Source organism: Sphaerodactylus townsendi, linkage group LG14 (genome assembly GCF_021028975.2).
Source record: "Sphaerodactylus townsendi isolate TG3544 linkage group LG14, MPM_Stown_v2.3, whole genome shotgun sequence".
Taxonomy (NCBI): Eukaryota; Metazoa; Chordata; class Lepidosauria; order Squamata; family Sphaerodactylidae; genus Sphaerodactylus; species Sphaerodactylus townsendi.
Genome location: NC_059438.1, coordinates 32,315,142 through 32,334,577, shown reverse-complemented (window position 1 = coordinate 32,334,577; position 19,436 = coordinate 32,315,142). Strand labels below are relative to the sequence as shown.

The 19,436-nt window shown below is 45.4% G+C and overlaps 1 protein-coding gene across 1 annotated transcript in view; it reads left to right on the top strand.

Annotated features, from left to right (window-relative positions):
* The window catches only part of FBLN1 (fibulin 1), a 56,031-nt gene extending 36,815 nt beyond the window's left edge, over nucleotides 1–19,216 (top strand). The window contains exons 14-17 of the mRNA XM_048516041.1: nucleotides 2,124–2,247; nucleotides 9,268–9,410; nucleotides 10,178–10,309; nucleotides 18,456–19,216. Coding sequence (XP_048371998.1) covers nucleotides 2,124–2,247; nucleotides 9,268–9,410; nucleotides 10,178–10,309; nucleotides 18,456–18,595 — 539 coding nt within the window. The 3' untranslated portion in view covers nucleotides 18,596–19,216. The remainder of the gene's footprint in view (nucleotides 1–2,123; nucleotides 2,248–9,267; nucleotides 9,411–10,177; nucleotides 10,310–18,455) is intronic.
* The last annotated feature ends 220 nt before the right edge of the window (nucleotides 19,217–19,436 follow it).

Here is a 19,436-nt window from a genome sequence, read left to right as displayed (position 1 = left end):
GTGCAAAAGCGGTGCTCGTAAAAGGCTAGCACTATGGAGCTGCTGTTGCATAGCGAAATGTTTTCGCAAAATATAGGTGCCCTATTTTTGTCAGTTGGGAGAGATGGACCATATGTGCGAGCCAGGTATTACTTCCCAGGTCTCTAGTAATGGAATGGTTCCTTCTTTCTCACAGACTCAAGGTTGATTCTGCACTTGCGTTATCAACCTAAGTTTGAGCTGCGTTCGACCTAAGTGCTCCGCACAACCACTGGGATCGACGTGGTTTTGTACCAGCTTCGCCCCGTGTAACGGTCAAATTTCCGACTCCAGTTGGGAACTACTACTTTTTCAGGGAACCATGCTCGAACTCAGCTTCATTCCAGTAAAGTGCGGAATCTCTGGTGCCAGGAGTCCCCCATTCAGCCAATCACAGCTGAGTGTTTCGGGCATGCGTACAGCTGTCCAATTAAAAAACGCCACCTTTATCCCTCCATTCCTGTGGCAGTTTTTTTTTATAACGTGTGTGGGAATAAACGGAACATGGCCGTAGAACAGTAGCCAATCGGAACGGAGCGGTGAAGAGGCACAGGATAATTCCGCCCTCCGAGCTGGGATCAAGCTGGTTGCAGTGGGGAACAACAATGGCTTCGACCTAGGTTAGTACCCTTCTCAGGGAACTGGGTTGAACCTATTTTACTCGTGTGTGGAATCGCCCTCAGAGTGCTTTTCTCTTCCTCTGATCCAGTGGCGTAGCTAGGGGTCGGGCTGGAGCCCCAGGTGATACTTCCCAGAGATGCACAGTCGGGCAGCACCCCGCTCGCAACTGCGCTCTGTGCAGGGCACATTTACACGCCAGCGAGCAGGATTCACCCTACCCCCATGGAGTTGAGAAGGGAGCCAGCCTTGCCCCCCCATTTCCACGTGGAGCTTGGGAGCAGGGCGAGGCCTGCTCAACCCACCTTGGCCCCCACATGGAGGTCAGGGGCAGCGAGGGCCCATTTGAGTCAGGTTTCAGCCAGGCTCAGACTGACCACAAGGCCTGTGGAGCCTCTCAATTTATGCTGTCAGCTCTGTCCCCAAGTGCCACCTGACGGGAAGTGGGGATGGAGCCGACAGTATAAACGTAGAGGCTCTGGAGCCCCTATGGCCAGGCTTGGATCGAGCTATAAGCTGCAGCAAACAGGCACTTGACACCCCCTGACCTCCATGTGAGGATTAGGGGTGGGGCAAGCTGGTTCACCCCACTCCCGACTTCCATGTGGAGATTGTTGGTGGGGTGAACCCTGCCCACTGACCTGCAACTGAACCCTGCCCCAAACCCCCCAGGTAGGGAGTTTGGGGCCAGGGTACAGCTTGGGGGCGGGGGGGGGATTCAGGAAATTATCAAGAGTTCTTGCACAAAATAAAGTTTCCACAGCTCCAGTGTTGGCAGGCTCCACTTCAACAAATCACTAAAGAGTAAAAATAGTCCCGATAACAGAATATCTTGCAGGAGGTCCCAAATTCATTTTTCTGCAGCAAGGGTAGAACTCCCCCCCCCCCCCGACAAGGATTACCCAGTCTTGGTTAATTGGTCAGCTGCAAACTGCTGGGTAGGTAATGGTAGAGTTGGTCACCGTGCCAGTAGATCTTGTATTTTGTTACCATTAAAACTGAAAAGTTATGGTTGTTTTTGCCTGTAAGATTCTGATATTCGTTTAGTTATTGCCTTGTCTGGACTTCAAGGAGACAGGTGGTATAGAAATCTAATAAATGAAGTGACGTGATGTGACATGACACTTCAGCCTGCTGGTGGGAACTTATAGGATACCATTAGACAAATATAGTTTTAATCCCAAGAGAATTAGGTATCTGGGGAAAGCTAGACTGAAATTCTTCTTCCTGGTATTGAATTTTTACATGGAGGGATTTTCTATTTTTATTTCTGTAATCTAATCATGAGCCCCACGTGCAGACTCACATGCACAGGTTTACCACCTTGATGAGAACTAGACCATTGTTAAGCAGAATCCATTCATTCATTCATTCATTCATTCATTCGTTCATTCTGTCTGTCTGTCTGTCTGTCTGTCTGTCCGTCCGTCCGTCCGTCCGTCCGTCTGTCTGTCTCTCTCTCTCATGGGCTGCTTCCTTCTTCATAGATATTGACGAGTGTGTTACCGAAACGCATACCTGTTCCCACAACGAGACCTGCTTTAACATTCAGGGAGGGTTTCGTTGTCTGTCTTTGGAATGCCCAGAGAATTATCGCAAATCTGGTGATAAGTAAGTACTATTTTTTTTTCCTCCTTTGGGATACTTTTAATGCTAGAATGAAGCCTGATAAACTAAGCCTGAATAGAGAATGCCCATATTGTCCTACCTTGGTGGAAACATTGGAGCATATTGTATGTCACTGCTGGAAATATAACCCACTGAGGGAAACCCTATTATCATCGATTATGGGTAAAGCCCCTCCCCAAGTTTTCATGGTAAAACTACTTAATAGTAATGATCCTCTGATTTTAGGGTGAACAGCCCACTACTTGTTGCAGGTCATGTCGCTAAGAGAAATTTAATATCACATGTTATGCTTTCCTCTTGTTGTAATGTTATTTTGCACAAATATGCCTAATAAAAGTCTTTGAATTGAATTGAAACTAAGCCTGATAAACCAAGCTGTATAGCCAGCTGTCTCCCAGTACGTATTTGCTACTTGAGGACATGATGTTCTGCTTAATTCAAGTTGCACTTACAGGTTATCAGTGACAATGAACATTAATGCACTGGTCATTGATCCTCTATCTTGCCAGTCTTTGAAACAGGTCAAACATACAGGTAAGGCAGGGTAGGGAACAGCTGACCCCTTTGTGGTGCTGAAGTTCTGGGCAGAGAGTGTTCCCAGCAGAGGGTTTTCAAAATTGGTTTGGAGCTCCTGGAAATGTTCTGCCTTCTTGGCTGAATACTCCACAATGAACTGGGCATCCAGCCCTGTTGATTTCTGAACAGGAGACTCCAGGAAGTGAATCCCGGACATGACCTTGGACATGCAACGCAAGAGTCCTGCCTCTTCCGTGATAAAGCTGGACGTGTTCTGTCGGTCAGGGTCTCCTGACATCTCCCTTTTCCTCTCCTGCTCGCAGAATGGTTGCTAATCTCCCTCCCTTCTCTTGTCTTCTCACTTTTCTTGCAGTCGTTGCGAGCGCTTGCCATGTCACCACAATAAGGAATGCCAGAGCCTGCCCTTGAGAATAACTTCTTATCACCTCTCTTTTCCTACCAACATTCAAGTCCCCATCGATATTTTCCGCATGGGGCCTTCCAGTGTCGTCCCCGGGGATAAAATTCAGCTCTCCATCACCAGTGGGAATGAGGAGGGTGTTTTTGCTGCCAAAAACGTGAACAGCCACAGTGGCGTGGTGTCCATGCAGAAGCCAATCACAGAACCCAGAGACCTCCTCTTAACAGTTCAGATGCAGCTCTTCCGCCACGGAACTGTCACCGCCTTCGTTGCCAAGCTGTCTGTCTTTGTCTCCGCGCAGCTATGATCCTTTGCATGCCGGCAGCCGCTGTGGGTTTTCCACCCCTAGCAGTGGCCTTCTCCCCACCCCCCATTTAAAACAATAAAGGCAAACCCTTCTGCATGCTGCATTTGCATTTTATTGATCCATTTTTCTATAACTTTTAACATTCTATCTTGCTTGTTCGTTGCTTGGGGTGATGTGCTGTAGGTGTTAGTTGCCAGAGGCTAACCGCTGCTGCAGAGATGCCAACAACCCAAAACAGGAGCCGGGCACCCGGCTGCGGCGCCACACCCAGCCACTGCTCCCAAAGAGGCTTCCTGGCAGCGTGGGAAAGCTTGAAAAGTGAAAATGCTTCTGTGGGGCTTAATAGACTTATGCCACCCAAAAGGGTACTTCAATACTTGCCAGCCAGAGAAGCGCGTCGCACACGGGCGTAGGCTCAAAAAGTGTAACACAAATCTCTTATATATAGTTCTCTATATTGTATAGATGCTCCTGGTTTGAAAATAAAAAAGATCATCTATATAACGACGGTAGAAGGACATCTGGTGGTAAAACGGGTTAACAGCAAGACCATACAAATATTTTGTCTCAAATTCTAACATAAATAAATTGGCCGCACTCGGAGCGAAGCTCGACCCCATAGCCAAACCTTGAATTTGTGAATAATATTCATTATTAAAAATGAAATGAAATAATATTCAAATCAAATCAAATAATACAATACAATACAATTATTAAAAAATGAAATTGTCCAAAATAATTTCAACCAAATTAATCAAAAAGTGAGTAGGTGGTTGCAAGGACTCTCTTTTGTCTACTATATCCATAAGGACACGTCTCAGGTCTTCATGTGGGATTTTTGTGTAGAGAGAAGTAACATCAATAGACACTAAACTGTTTCCAGTGGAAACGAACGTATTTTCAAGTTGACAGATCAAATCCGCTGAATCCCTAACCAACGAGTCCATCTTTTTCACGAAAGGCTGCAAGAACGAGTCCACAAATTTAGCCAAAGGTTAAAAGATAGACAACATAGCAGAGACAATGGGTCTCCCAGGTGGAGATGAACCCGGCTTATGAATTTTCGGGAGCAAATAAAAAATGGGGATACGTGGGTATTGATTCGTGAGAAAATCCCCTACTTTCTGAGTAATCCACCCATAGTTCACTGCCTTTTGCACAGCTATTTTTATAACAGATTGGATGTGGCTTGTTGGATTTTTAGATAATTTACGGTAAGCCATTGGGTCATGAAGTTGACGTATTACTTCAGCTACGTAATCCGTCGTATTCAAAACAACCACGGTCCCACCCTTGTCCACTTCTTTGATAGTGATAAAAGATAAATTTCTAGGAAAATCAAAAACTAAATCTGTAGATCTGGACCCTGAGGGTTTCTAAGAAACTGTGGATCTGCTGGCCTACTGAGAATATGTAACGGACAGTTAAAATCAGCTTCAATACCAAAGGATGGGAAAGTAGCAAATTCTACATCAGTTTTTAAAAACAGGTCTCGAGTGTCCCAGGAAATTACAAGCCTGTTAGCCTAACTGGATGGATTCTGCAAAAGGAAGTCCTGCCTCCCCAAACTTTGAGAGTTGTTTGAGCAGATTAACACAAATGTTGCGATTCTGGTATACTTGGACTTCCCAAAAGCTTTTGACAAGGTACATCAAGGTACATCAACCTCTAGTGCAATTACTGAATACTCACCAAAGTTCCTCACCAAAGACTCCTGACTAAGCTTAGCAGGAAGGAGTATACGAATAAATCGACATTTCTCATAATAGAGAAATATGCCCATTAAAGCCAGGGGCAGATTGGCCATTATGGCCACTGAGGAAAATTCCATTGGCCAGTGGCTTGCCCCCAATCCTGGGCCAAGCTAGCCCAGGAATGAAAAGAAGAAGAATTTGGATTTATTCCGCCCTCTCTCTCCTATAAGGAAACTCAAAGGAGCTTATGAACTCCTTTCCCTTTCCTCTCTATCTTGTAAGGTAGGTGGCGCTGAGACTGTGACTAGCCCAAGGTCACCCAGCAGGATTCATGTGTAGGAGCAGATAAATCCACCAGATAAGTTCACCATAAGTCCATCATACATGTGGAGGAGTGGGGAATCAAACCTGGTCCTCCAGATTAGAGTCCATCTGCTCTTAACCACCACACCACACTGTCTCCCAGAAGAGTAGTGTGTGGCCCGCGGGAGGAAGTAATGGCTGGGCTGAGGCTGGCCCAGAGAAGGAGATGCCCAGCTGAGGAGATGTCCAAACAAGGCCTGCCTGGCCCATGGGTAGGGTTGAAGGAGATGTCCAAACAAGACCTGCCTGGCCCATGGGTAGGGTTGCCTGATCCAGGTTGGGAGCTCATGGAGTCGGAGTCTGAGGATGACACGGACCCTAGTGGGGTCCAATGCCATAAAGAAAGTGGCAGGTTCGCACAACTTTGGCAGAAACGGTTGTTAAAATGGTGTTTGTAAACAACCAGTTGTTAAATTATTTGAATCCCACCACTGGAACCGGTTGTTAAAATTATTTGAATCCCACCACTGCATAAAGACCACCCTCCAAAGACATAGCATTGGTTTAGCAGTACACAAAAAACATCTTTTCTCTCAGTCAGTCAGTCAGTCAGTCAGTCAGTCAGTCAGTCAGTCAGTCAGTCAGTCAGTCAGTCAGTCAGTCAGTGAACAGAAGATCACTACCAACGGTTTTAACTGTCACCCTTAGAATGTTCATGCAGATTCCCAGAATCCCCTGCTGCTTGTGTGCTGCTGCTGCATGCAAACAAGGCTGAAAATTCCAACAAGTATCAGGTTGGGACCTGACATCAAATAGGACGGTTCTATGGAGCATGGGTGACGGGTTATGGTGATGGATGACCACTTTCGATTTAACGTAGAATAACCAAGTAGAGGTGCCCAGGACCAGGTGGCGTCATATCTCCCCTTTCCCAGCCTCGTGTCTAGCTCCCATTCCTTTTGAAGTGCTTTGGTTAGTTTGAGGTAGTATTGTGAAAGCGGGATGGGGGAGGCGGAAGCAGGGGCGTATCTGCCTGGGGACATGGGGTAACCCATGTCCTTGGGCGTAACTAATCATGTCACGTGGAGATGCAAAATCAGCCCCCCACATGGCCAGATGCCTTCCGCTATGAAGACGAGGCAGCAGGAAGTCCTGCTATCGTGTCATCTTCAACCTCCCTTAGCCCTGCCCACACTGTCATTGGGGCTACACAGGGGTGGGGCTGTGCAACCCATGGGAGGGCGCCCGGGGGAGGTTATATCCCCAGGCGCCATTTCCTCCCCATACGCCTCTGGGTGGAAGCGGGGTTGCTGTATCTGGAATGCTCCAGTCAGTTCCTTTACAGAAATGGCTTCTTCTCTCTGTTCAACTGCTGTATATCAATAAAGGCTTCTAACTCTGTAGTTATTGAGTCTGCATTGGTTTATAGATCCAGGGCTTGACAGGTGGACTTAATAACTCTGTACCCCAAAGAGGTCCCTGTCTTCCCGGGCTCCATCCCCAAATCTCTTCCCAAGCTGGATCGGGCAACCCTACCCCATCCCTTGCTGATGGCTAAGCAATCCTAGAGGCTTGCCTTTGCAAATGACCAGTTCTGGCTAGAATAGACGAAGGAGCTTTGCCAGCCGCTGCCAGACTCCCCCAGCTTGAATTAGCTTTTGCCATCACTCAAAAGTGGATCAGGATTTTAAAGATGTAACACCCTCTTTCCCCCTGTATGAATAAACTATTTCCCATTGTTCCTCCTGCTCCCTTCCCCACAGCCCCTCACCCAGAGGTGGGATCCAGCAGGTTCTCACCAGTTCCCGAGAGTGGGTTACTAATTATTTGTGTGTGCCAAGAGGGGGTTACTAATTGGGTCTGCCTTTCCGTTAGAAATTCCATTAGGTCCAAAAATCATAAAGTCCTGTTGTTTCCTATGTGGCTGGTTACGGTAGAAAACGGGATAATTCTCCCTGTTGGGCTGTTTTAAAAACATGTTTTAGAAATATGGTAAAGTTCCTTGTTTAAGGAAAGTATCCTTTTGATTTCTAGAAACAAAATTAAGTATTTGAAAGTATTAAGCATTTGACAGGCAGTCAATTAGAGGAGAAGTAGTTGTTTCTTTTGGCAGTAGACGATAGGACTTGCTATAAGAAGTTTAAATTATGGACAAAAAGATACCAGCTGGAAATTAGGAACTTTTTTTTTACAGTAAGAGTTTTTTACAGTAACAGAGAAATTATTAATGCCCCGCCCCCGGAATGCCCGCCCAGCCCCATTGGCACTATGCCACTGTTTGAATCCCACCACCATGGGAACCTGTTACTAAAATTTTTGGATCCCACCACTGCCCTCACCCTCTGCACAGTGAAAGATTTGCAGTTGGCTGGGGTGACGGAGCTACACTGGTGCGCACAAGGTCTGTAATTTCCACCCACCTCCCCCCCCCCCCAAATCCTTGCATTTTATCCCCTGATGGTGCAGTGAGCGACTGTGCAGACAGGCTGGCTGTTCCCTCATGTCCCATCTCCTTTGAGAGCCAGCGTGGTGTGGTGGTTAAGAGCAGGTGGATTCTAGTCTGGAGAACCAGGTTTGATTCCCCCCTCCTCCCCCTGAGTGGCAGAGGCTTATCTGCTGAGCCAGATGTGTTTCCGCACTCCTACATCCTGCTGGGTGGTCTTGGCCAGTCACAGTTCTTCGGCACTCCTTCAGCCGCACCTACTGTTGTGGGGAGAGGAAGGGAAAGGAGCTTGTAAGCCACCTTGAGGCTCCTTACAGGAGAGAAAGGTGGGGTATAAATCCAAACTCTTCTTCTTCTTCCTTTGGGAGGGGGGATCAAAACAGCTAGAGGGTCTTTTCCCCTGGCCATTTGTCTTTCCCAATCCAACTTCGTTAAAGTTGTGAATGGGTTGACAAACAAGCATGTCATTAAAAATTCAGCCACCTGATCCTGACTGGTGAACCGAATACAGGCTGAACTAGCCTCTCTGCCGACCTGCTCATTCCAACAGTACTCTGTAAAGGAGGACACTGAAAATACTTAACTTGGGGTTATAGTGACATCAAATTTTTAAAAAGCCCCCTCAAAAATTAAAGTCTCAAAGATCACTGCTGAGCTTTTTAAAAGCCACCCTCTTCATTTAAGATAATTAACACATATAGGGATACACATCTTCAGATTTATAAACCCTATTACCTGTTCAGTTCTGTTCAATTTTATTACATGGGGCCAAAGGTCTACAAAAATTAATAAAAATACTGAAATATTATAAAACTGTGAGGCAATCAAATTTTAATCAAATATGATTAAAAATTACCCTGTTAATTTGCAGAGTTTGTTGTACAAGTGATATTCAGAAGTCTTACTCCAACCTCATGTGGAGTTAGAAACTAAGAGGACAGTGAGACCCTGAAATATATTCCTAAAACTGACTTCATCTTATGTCCGTTTGGTAACTGAAAGCATAACTGATGTGTTGATATCGATATGTGGTGAATGGCCTCCTACAACTTGGTCTCTTGAATGATTAAAAAACCATATAGGTGCCGGTTCAGAACCTTCTAAATCTGTTTCAGAATTAATCAAGTTGAACTGGACATGTTTACCAAATGTCTCCTGGATGTCTGAAAAACTGTCCAGCTTCCAAAACTTGGGAATCACAGATGTGTGGATGCTGACGGCCAGACCAGTCCTGATTCAGAGCTTCAAAGTTCAACATGTGTTTCTCGGACCCTGGAATGGTGACTTAATGCATTTTTCCACCCTTTCTTCTTTTCAGTATCAGGCAGGAGAAGACAGATACTATTCGCTGCATTAAGTCATGTCGACTGAACGATGTCAACTGTGTGTTGGATCCAGTGCATACCATTTCCCACACGGTTATTTCGCTGCCCACATTCAGGGAGTTTACAAGGCCTGAAGGTAAGCAGTTGCTACGTATGAATAGCCTACAATAGAAACATCACAGGAGATCCATCTGTAAAAGGCAACCATTCATTGAGAGCCAGCGAGGTGTAGTGGTTAAGAGCAGGTGGATTCCAATCTGGAGAACCAGGTTTGATTCCCCACTCCTCCACCCACGTGGCGGAGGCTTATCTGGTGAACCAGATGTGTTTCCGCACTCCTACATTCCTGCTGGATTACTTTGGGCTAGTCACAGTTCATTCAGAAGTCTCTCAGCTCAACCTACCTCACAAGGTGTCTGTTGTGGGGAGAGGAAGGGAAAGGAGCTTGTAAGCCACCCTGAGTCTCCTTACAGGAGAGAAAGGTGGGATATAAATCCAAACTCTTCTTCTTAATTTAGAAAAATGTTTGTGTGGTGTTAAATTAAAGCATTACAGCACCATGTAGATTTCCCCAATATTGCTTCCTTTGGCGGGGAGAAGGGGGGGACAGATTTCAAACTACTGTGTAAATTTCAGATTGGATGACAAAGTTCTAAAAGAATAGGCCCTCCGCATTCAAATGGCCACTGGGGTGGCAAGTCCTGCTCCTCACTGCCACCCCATGCCTTGAGCAAATCTAATTGAAGATAAGACAATAGAAACATCACAAGATAAGACAATAGAAACATCACTTGGCATAATTCTCTTTAATTCAGTTTGGCAAGTGCTGAAGCTGGTTACGTGGCATAGACTGCCATAGTTTTCGTTGCCGTCACCTTGTGATGAAATCTCTTTTCCCCTCAGAGATTATATTCCTCCGTGCCATCACTCCTGCATACCCGGCCAACCAGGCGGACATCTTCTTTCAAATCGCAGAAGGAAATCTGCGGGATTCGTTCGATATAGTCAAGCGCTACATGGACGGCATGACTGTCGGTGAGAAAACTCGCTTCGTTTCATTAATCTTACTGAATATTAAGAACATAATCAAGTTTATTATAGTTAATTGAACTTTTGATACCCTACCTGTCCGATTGGCTCAAGGCAGTAAATACTATAGTGAAATAAAATCCAAGGAGGAGATTCGGAAATCTGAGAGGAGGAGCTATGCTGGAGACCTGGGAAAGGCAGGAGGGAGTACTGCATGTGCAGAAAAGGCCTGAGTATTTTCAGGAGCTGGAGTACTGGAATATCCAGAGCATAGTTTTGTGAGACCAAAGCAGGAGCCATTTCAGAGCAGTAAGGGGAAAAGAGCCCAGGGAACATGGCTCATAGCGAGAGAAAAGGTGGAGGGAGATTAAGAAAAAGGAGAAGTTAAATCTCAGCCACTAGTCTGGAAAAGGTCACGTCTCCATAATGGGTGGAGGTAGGCTTAGATTGGAAAACCCTCCCTGCCTTATATTGGCTATATTGGGGGGTGAGGGGGTGTGGTTGATAGTTTTTGGAATCAAATTAAATTATCTGCTTGTTTCTAGCTTAAAAGAAAAATTACTTCCTCTACTGGAACAGTTGGAGGATAAGTTGACTTAGAACAGCTGCATGGTTCTACGTGGTGGTGTAACATGAAGATAATTTGAACAGACCACAGCATTGCAAAGCCGGGCTGGGTGCTTTTGTGCAATTCAGGCAGCCGCCGTATTTTTGTTCAGAACCTCTGTAGCTTTGCGACTACTTGTGATTTTCATTTAAACATTTTAAAGAACTTCTGTCTGCACTGTAGATAAAACAACAGTAATCGGTTTTGAAACCCTGAAAAGATTACGGATTTGGAAATGAATTGCTCGCGCATGTAACTTGACACAATTTTCGTAGCTGGGCCTGAAGATGGCAGTCATGACTTTGAGAACGGCCCTGCACAGGAAATGTGTAATTTCATAATTTACCAAGCAGCAGAAATGTCGAGTGCCCAGACAGAACTTGTTCACACAAGTCTGAAATAGAAATATTTCTGAAAACAGTAGCTAAATAATTGGAGAGAAAGATCGTTTTACAAGAAAGACTGTATAAATGATGGACTGGCTTATTTATTTTTTTTGCCTTCCCTGCAGAACCATCCCTCGATTTAGTCTTTTAATGTTTCCCTAGAACAAGCTGGGGGCACTGATTAGGAAATATCTCCACATAGCTTAGTAGCAAGGGGAGGGGTTTCTCGCTCACCCAGCCCTAGGGCTCAGCAGTATTGCATGAAACATATTAATGTTGTCTTTATGCCTGTCCTGTTTTCCTCTTGCACTTGGTATTTTTTTTGCAAACGTTCCCTTAGTACTGGTTCTGGTGGCTTTTCTGGGCTGTGTGGCCATGATCTGGTGGATCGTTCTATTATGAACGATCAAACCACAGAATCCTAGCTAGCATTTCCGTAAATTCATTCAAACCAATTTTTCTCAAGATTCTTGCCTAATTGCTCACCTGTAGCTTTCCTTGAGCATCTTAATTTGAGATCCAGAATTATGCAGTTGTTTCCTCCAAAGGTCACACGTCATAAACCAAGCCTTCCCTACTAGTTAGGAGCAAGCCAAGGACCTCTGATTTCCTTGTTGTTTTTTCCACTTTGTGAAAGAGGAAATCTTCAGCACAGCAGGTCAAGAATTCCTCGGGCCTTCCATGCCCAATGGACGCAAGGGTCATTGATGCGTTACATTATTATTCACTCTTGCTTTTGAAATAGTAGATACCGGTATTTGTTTTGTCTGTATTCTCTCTCTTGTCTTTTATTACTGCCTTCATTTATCTTTACCGTGATATTCTCCGTGTGTGTGGTAAGTGTCGTCAAGTCGTTTCTGATTGATGGCATCTCTACTAATTAATGACCTCCGAACCATCCTACTATGAACAGACTTGCTGAGGTTTTGCAGACAGAGGGCCTGGCTTCTTTGGCTGAGTCAATTTATCTCTTGTTGGATCTTCCTCTTTTCTTGCTGCATTCAACATCTCCTAGCATTATGATCTTTTCTAGTGAGTCTTCTTTTCTCATAGCGCGACCAAAGTGCAATAGCCTCGGTTTGGTCATTTTAGCTTCTAGGGAGAATTCAGACTTGATTTGATCTAGAGCCCCCTTATTTGTCTTCTTTGTGGTCCATGGTGTCTGTAAAACTCTCCTTTAACACCACTTTTCAAATGTTGGGCCGCCATATTCACCCTCTTGAATTTCTTTGCTGTTGAATGCATTGTTGATGGCTTCTGGTTCTCTTCCTTTCTGTTGGATCTATTATTTTTGAACAACTTATAGCCTTCAATATTGGCTGCATTCCAGTCATGGACATCATCCCACTGTATCTCAGTAATCCTCATTAAATCATATTTACCTTTTTGGACTGGGAGTTCAACTTTGGCATGTTTATTTCCTATACAGTATACATAGCCATGCATCTCATGTTCTGGTAGGGTTACCAGCTCTGGGTTGGGCAATATCTGGAGGGGTTTGGGGTGTAATGCCATAGAACGCACCTTCCAAAGCGGCCATTTTCTCCTGATTAACTGAGCTCTGTCTCCTGGAGATCAATTGTAAGTCTAGGAGATCTCCAGTTGCCATCTGGAGGTTGGCACCTCTATGTACTGGTAACTTTCCTCTTACTTTATTGTGGGGTTCTAAGGTGGTCCCACAACACCATCATGTTCTCGTAGACTAGAGCGTCCAATCCCTAACTTTAGTACTTATCCTTAACTTTCTCTTCATCAGGATCCGCAGGCCCCTGCCAAATATGTTCTTCCTAATGTTTATAATACTGCAGTTTTTTAAGCTATTTTTAGAACGCTTCATTGTTTCTGCTGATCTTAATCACTTGCATTTTGATTACTGAATGAGTATTCGCATTTTTATGGTTTTAGAAATTAGATCTTTTGTAGTTCTCACAAGAACCTGTTTTCCTGAGCAACCGGGTAAAAATGTTTAAAATAAATGACTAAACTATAGTCATAAAGTCCTAGCAATATTTCCCTATATCACGGTTTTCAGGCTCTCTCTTTTTATCTGTACTTCAAATGGTCTAAGAGCTCTGGCACTGAAAATAGGTTTGGGGGCCAAGCCTTGGTGAACTGTGGTGAAGGTTAAGGCTTGAACTTGCTGTGCAATGAAAGACGAGATTCTTAGGATTAAAAATAGGCTCTGAAAAGCAGATAGGATTTCATATTCACTTGGCTTGGTGATAGTCACCCATGATGCGAAAGGCAGCTAAAAGGAAGTCGGAGAATGGGAAATATGCCTGATTCTCCATTTAAGCTTGAATTTCAGTGTCAAGGCTGATGCGGACTTTGAAATGTGTTTGGACAATTTCAGTTCTGCAGTTCTCTCTTCAAGTCATCTCCTGAAATTTTACATTGCAGCTGAATTCTAGGGGGGCAGGGTAAGTAGGCGCGCCACCTTTCCATCATTTTACAGACTTTCTGTTACCTTTTTGTTTCTTTTTGTTTCGTTTCTCCCCTCCGTTAGCCAGATGTCAGTGAAGAATTCGTTTTCCATCTGCACAAAAATTGTCCTGTTGAAGCCTTAAGTATTATGGGGTGCTACAGAGGCTTTAAATTCCTGTCCTTTTCTGTTAGGGTTCTCAAACGCCAATCAACACCATTTCTCTTCCTCTACTGCCCCTTTGAAACATTTGAAGTTTGAACGTAACTAACTGCAACCTGTTAAACATATGCTGTGTGGAATCAGGGGAGCGATGGGGTGGTCCCACCAGTGGATTTGTCCTCTCTGGGACCCTTGTGTGGAATTCACCAGAGATTGTGTCCTACCTACATCACTAGCGGAGAGGGAAAGAGTGGAACTTCTGAGGAGAAGCAGGATATTGCCCTTAGAAGAGCAACCTGGAGACAAACGACAAATGACACTTCACAGGATAAGGACATAAGAACGAGCCTGCTGGATCAGACCAGAATCCATCTAGTCCAGCACTCTGCTACTTGCAGTGGCCCACCAGGTGCCTTTGGGAGCTCACATGCAGGATGTGAACGCAATGGCCTTCTGCGGCTGCTGCTCCCGAGCACCTGGTCTGCTAAGGCATTTGCAATCTGAGATCAAGGAGGATCAAGATTGGTAGCCATAGATCGACTTCTCCTCCATAAAGCTATCCAGGTTAGTGGCCATCACCACCTCCTGTGGCAGCATATTCCAAACACCAATCACGTGTTGCGTGAAGAAATGTTTCCTTTTATTAGTCCTAATTCTTCCCCCCAGCATTTTCAATGTATGCCCCCTGGTTTTAGTATTTTGAGAAAGAGAGAAAAAATTCTCTGTCAACATTTTCTACCCCATGCATAATTTTATAGACTTCAATCATATCCCCCCTCAGATGTCTCCTCTCCAAACTAAAGAGTCCCAAATGCTGCAGCCTCTCCTCATAAGGAAGGTGCTCCAATCCCTCAATCATCCTCATTGCCCTTCTCTGCACTTTTTCCATCTCCTTGATATCCTTTTTGAGATGTGGCGACTAGAACTGAACACAGTACTCCCAAGTGCGGTCAAACCACTGCTTTATATAAGGGCATGACAATCCTTGCAGTTTTATTATCAACTCCTTTCCTAATGCTGATCACACTATCCTATCTCATTGTCTTCTTGCTGCCTCTAACAGGGTCTTCTCTTCTGCATGGTACGTCAGACGTTGCCTATTTGAACAAGAGGGTGGCAACATTCTGACCCCTTCAGGCAACTCTACGTGCAGAGGAACTTTGGACAGGAGGAGCAGGAAAGGTCCCTGTGGGCATCTGCCCCCCCCCCTCCGCCACAGCCCCTCTCTCTGAAACTCAGGTCAAGCTACCCCTCTATTTCCTGAGAGCTCCTGGCAAGGGCACCAGGCAAAAGGAAGTACAGCGGGAGAAGCTTTTTCAAGCACACAGATGCACTGATGGAGAGATATTAGTGTGCTGAGATATTGAGTTTCATACAGGACCCCACCCAGGGAAAGAAAAAAATATGGCAGACCTTCCTCTGAACCTGCCTCTTCCCTGATGTGCATGGCCGCGGAAGCTTTTCTGGAGCTCTTTCATACGTGTGAGCTTTGGTTCACCCTCGTGGCTTGGCTCGTGCAAGCAAACCTGCCGCTGAGGCACGACAAGCAAGAATGTATTTTTCTTTTTAGGAGAGGTGGGACCGACAAGCTTGTGAAAGCGAGTGGTGAGGGGAGGCACCCAGAGTTCCTCACCCATCAGTCTTTACTTAATTCATATTTAACCCTTATTTGACACTAATTGCTCCTAGCATGGGCAGCGTTGCAATTCAGAGAGCTGTGCCACTCTGTCATGTTCTCGACCCTCCTATGGCCAACCGTACCCCTTCCACCCACTTGTTTACTGCAACAAGCAAGATTTCAAGAGTGCTGGACTGCCACAGAGGAGGGAGGAAGAAGAAGAAGAAGAAGAAGAAGAAGAAGAAGAAGAAGAAGAAGAAGAAGAAGAAGAAGAAGAAGAAGAAGAAGAAGAAGAAGAAGAAGAAGAAGAGGAGGAGGAGGAGGAGGAGGAGGAGGAGGAGGAGGAGGAGTTTGGATTTATATCTCAATTTCTCTCCCGTAAGGAGACTCAAACGGGCTTACAATCTCCTTTCCCTTCTTCCCCCACAACAAACACCCGGTGAGGCGGGTGGGGCTGAGAGAGCTCCGAAGAACTGTGACTAGCCCAAGGTCACCCAGCTGGCATGTGTTGGAGTGCCTAAGAAGGGATAGCGAAGGAACACGTAGGGGAAACTGAGCAGAGAAGCTGATGGTTAGCAGGGATCTCCTAGCTGCATATGCATAGAAATTCTCTGGGCTAATTTATTCCAGCCTGTTTATTCATATGCTGAAAGTTAAGAATTAACATCAATGAGCGTGCATTCCAAATACCTTCGACCATTCCAAGGGCAGCATTCCAGTCAGGTTCCGCCCCTCCCTCCGCCCCAATTCCAGCGACTGTCAATATGTCAGTTTTACAAGCTAGAGGAAGTCGTCCAAGGAAATCAATCCTATATGTAACATTTTAGGGACTGGAAATCTTGCTTCAAGAGCATTCGTGAAATAGGGCGAGCAAAAATGACTGTGGTCAAAAGCTTGCTATTTTACCGCATGCTGAAGATATTAGTTGGCGTTTAAATAGGACAGAGCTCTAAGGTCATCATGGCACTGGAGAATAGAGTGTTGACAGCCGGCATGAGGAAATATTTATCTCTCCCATCAGATCCTGAGCCAACGTGTTCTTAGGGAACTGTTGGGAGAATACTTCTGGAATTCCACAAAGGCGATTGAGCCCTCCGCTTTTGAAACACGATCTCTGCTAAGATCTAAAGAGGATACATATCAAATAATCCTTCCTCGAACTATGTATTTCCTTCCAAATCAAATGCCACTGTTGGGATTCCAGTAACCGAAAGAGGGAATTCTACACTGAACTGGGTTCAGCTCAGCAGGAGTTTTGAATTTGTGCGCTGCACTGCGTTGTCCTGTTTTGCACTTTCGAAAACTTTACAGCACAGTATGTATCGCAAAAAAAGAGAACCAGAGAGGCAATAAACAGAGCCGCAGGCTGGGGACAGATGTAAGGAGTTTTTTTCCCCCAGAGTTGAAGGCAGTTGGAAAAAAAGCTTCCTGTTGGTGTCTGCACTTAGCCCACTATCACCTTTGGCAAGCAAGTTTTGAAGACGTTGGGATAAGTTCAAAACATTCATTGTAGGGGGAAAGTGAGAGGGGATGGCCTTGGCCCCTACCTGGTGGAACAGGGCTCCCCAGGGAGATCAGGGCCCCGCAAGACTTGAACTGTGTCCGCGGGGCCTGTAAAACGAAACTGTCCCACCAGGCTTTTACATCGGGTCAGCCGGGTCGGAACTGAATTAATTTCATTGCTAGTGGCCTCCCGAGGACATATAAGGGGTTAGGTTGTCGCCATCTATTGAAACTGTTGTTCTGCTGTTTTAATGCTTTTTATGCTTTTACGATTGTTGTGTTTTTGTATTGTTTTTATATTGTTGTTCACCGCCCTGAGCCCTGCGGGGAAGGACAGGTTATAAATCGAAAGATAAAATTAAAATTAAAAAAAATTCCCAGTGGATAGTCACTGGAAGCCCCACAGCCAGTGGTGGGATTCAGCAGGTTCACACCACTTCGGCAGAACCGGTTGTTAAAATGGTGCTTGTAAACAACCAGTTGTTAACTTATTTGACTCTCACCACTGCCCACAGCCCAACCCCCACAGCCATGCCAGAGCTTCTGTGCCAACCTTGACCAGGGTACACTTGGCAGTTGCCTCCTCCTGCGATTGGTCAGTGGCACTAGGGGGGGGAGTGGTGGGCACACCTTGCTGACCCCACGGGCCAGGTCTCCGGTGACTTTATTAGAAAATGATAACTGTGCTTAGGGTGGCGTAGGCTTATCTGCTGGGATGTTAGGGCCCAGCCTGGTCTGAATGGGAACCCCTGGGAGGAGGACTCAGATGGAGAAGAGGGGACAGTGTTGGTTCCAGATTCTCAGGCACTACCTGTAGATGCAGAGATTGAGCAGCCAGAAGTTTCTGCAGGACCAGGACCCCAGGCTCAGGCTGGGATCCACAGCCAGGTCCAAGCTCTGAGATTCTGTAGCAAGAGCTTAGCTCTGAGACTCCTCAGCCCCTTGATACAGAGCCAGAGGGGACCCTGACAGCTCCCTCAACTCCCCCCCGTCTCCTGAGCCCCAGGAGCAATGCAGGAGGAGACTATGTGCTAGCTTACAGCAAAGGAGACGCAGCAGCAGGGTAGCAGCTATGGGGCAAGCTAGAGTAAATGCAGAGTCTTTTCAGGAGCCAGACTATAGTAACCCAGCTGCAAGAGGTTCTTGCACAATGCACTGTGCACTGTGAGATGTGGCAAGCTTTCTTTCAGCTGGGGACGCAGACACAGGTGGCAATCCTAAGAATGCTTTCCTAAAAGTAAACCCCACTGAGTAAAATATGTCTTACTTTTGAGCAGATCTGCTTAGGCTTGGTCCCACAGCCTTCGTAGAAGAGGGAGGTAGATGTGAAGGAAGGGAGAGTGTTTCGGGAAGCGTAATAAATATATTCGGGAAATACTTTTTAAAAATATATGGGGGAAAGGTCATCCTCTCAAGGCCGCTCATCTTGATTTTTTTCCTTCCCCAAATCCTAGGTGTGGTTCGCCAGGTCAAGCCTATTGTTGGCCCTTTCTATGCCACCCTGAAGCTTGAAATGAACTACGTTGTGGGAGGAGTCGTCTCTCACCGCAACATTGTCAACGTACACATCTTTGTCTCTGAATACTGGTTCTGAATGCGCTGGCCACCTCGATGCGAGCGGAAGAGCAGCGAAGAGTGACACCACTGCAAACTCTAAAAAGTTATATACCCTTTGTATGTTGGGGGGGGGGGGGTCTTCTAAGACCAAATGCTTTTTTCCCTCCAAAGATGATATCTGGTTTATTGTTTAAAAGAACAAATACCAAACAATCTAAAATAAGAACTAGGATGGAACATTGTCTTGCAGTGTTATCCAGTTGGATTGTTTTGATGGTTTCAATAAATTAAGTGTCTGGTTACCTGACCTCCTACTGTTTGCTAAATGTCTTCTGAAGGCCCTTCAGACAGAAAGCTGCATGCAACATTTTGCCAGATCGGAGTTTTGTCTGTCTTCATCTTGTCTTTTTAGGACACCTTGCTTGCCTATAAGGTTAACTTTTCTGCTGTAACAATCAGGAAGTCACTTAACTCTCCAGTCAATTTGGGGTCTTAAGGCATATGTTAAACTTTTGCTTCTAACCTACTTCATAACCTGTGTATTCTCCTACAGTAAGAGGGTTGGTTGTTTTATGGCGATTCAAGCACCCTTCCTTAAGCATGTATATTTTTAATTTAAAATGCTAATTAAAATGATATTCAGAAAGCCCCAATTAAAGTGACTATGGAACGTGAAATTATTTACATCCAACTTTGGGGTCTAAGTGGAGCCATACAATATAAGGAGGTGTTACTAATTCATTGGCCTGTTTCCAATGAATTTCACTCATTCTGCATTTCCAAGGGCACTTTTGACTTTCCGAAATGGTAGTCTTTCATGCCACATGGCAAAACTCTTGTGAAGCAGAGGAGAGAAATCAGCTTGAGTTCACAGGGGC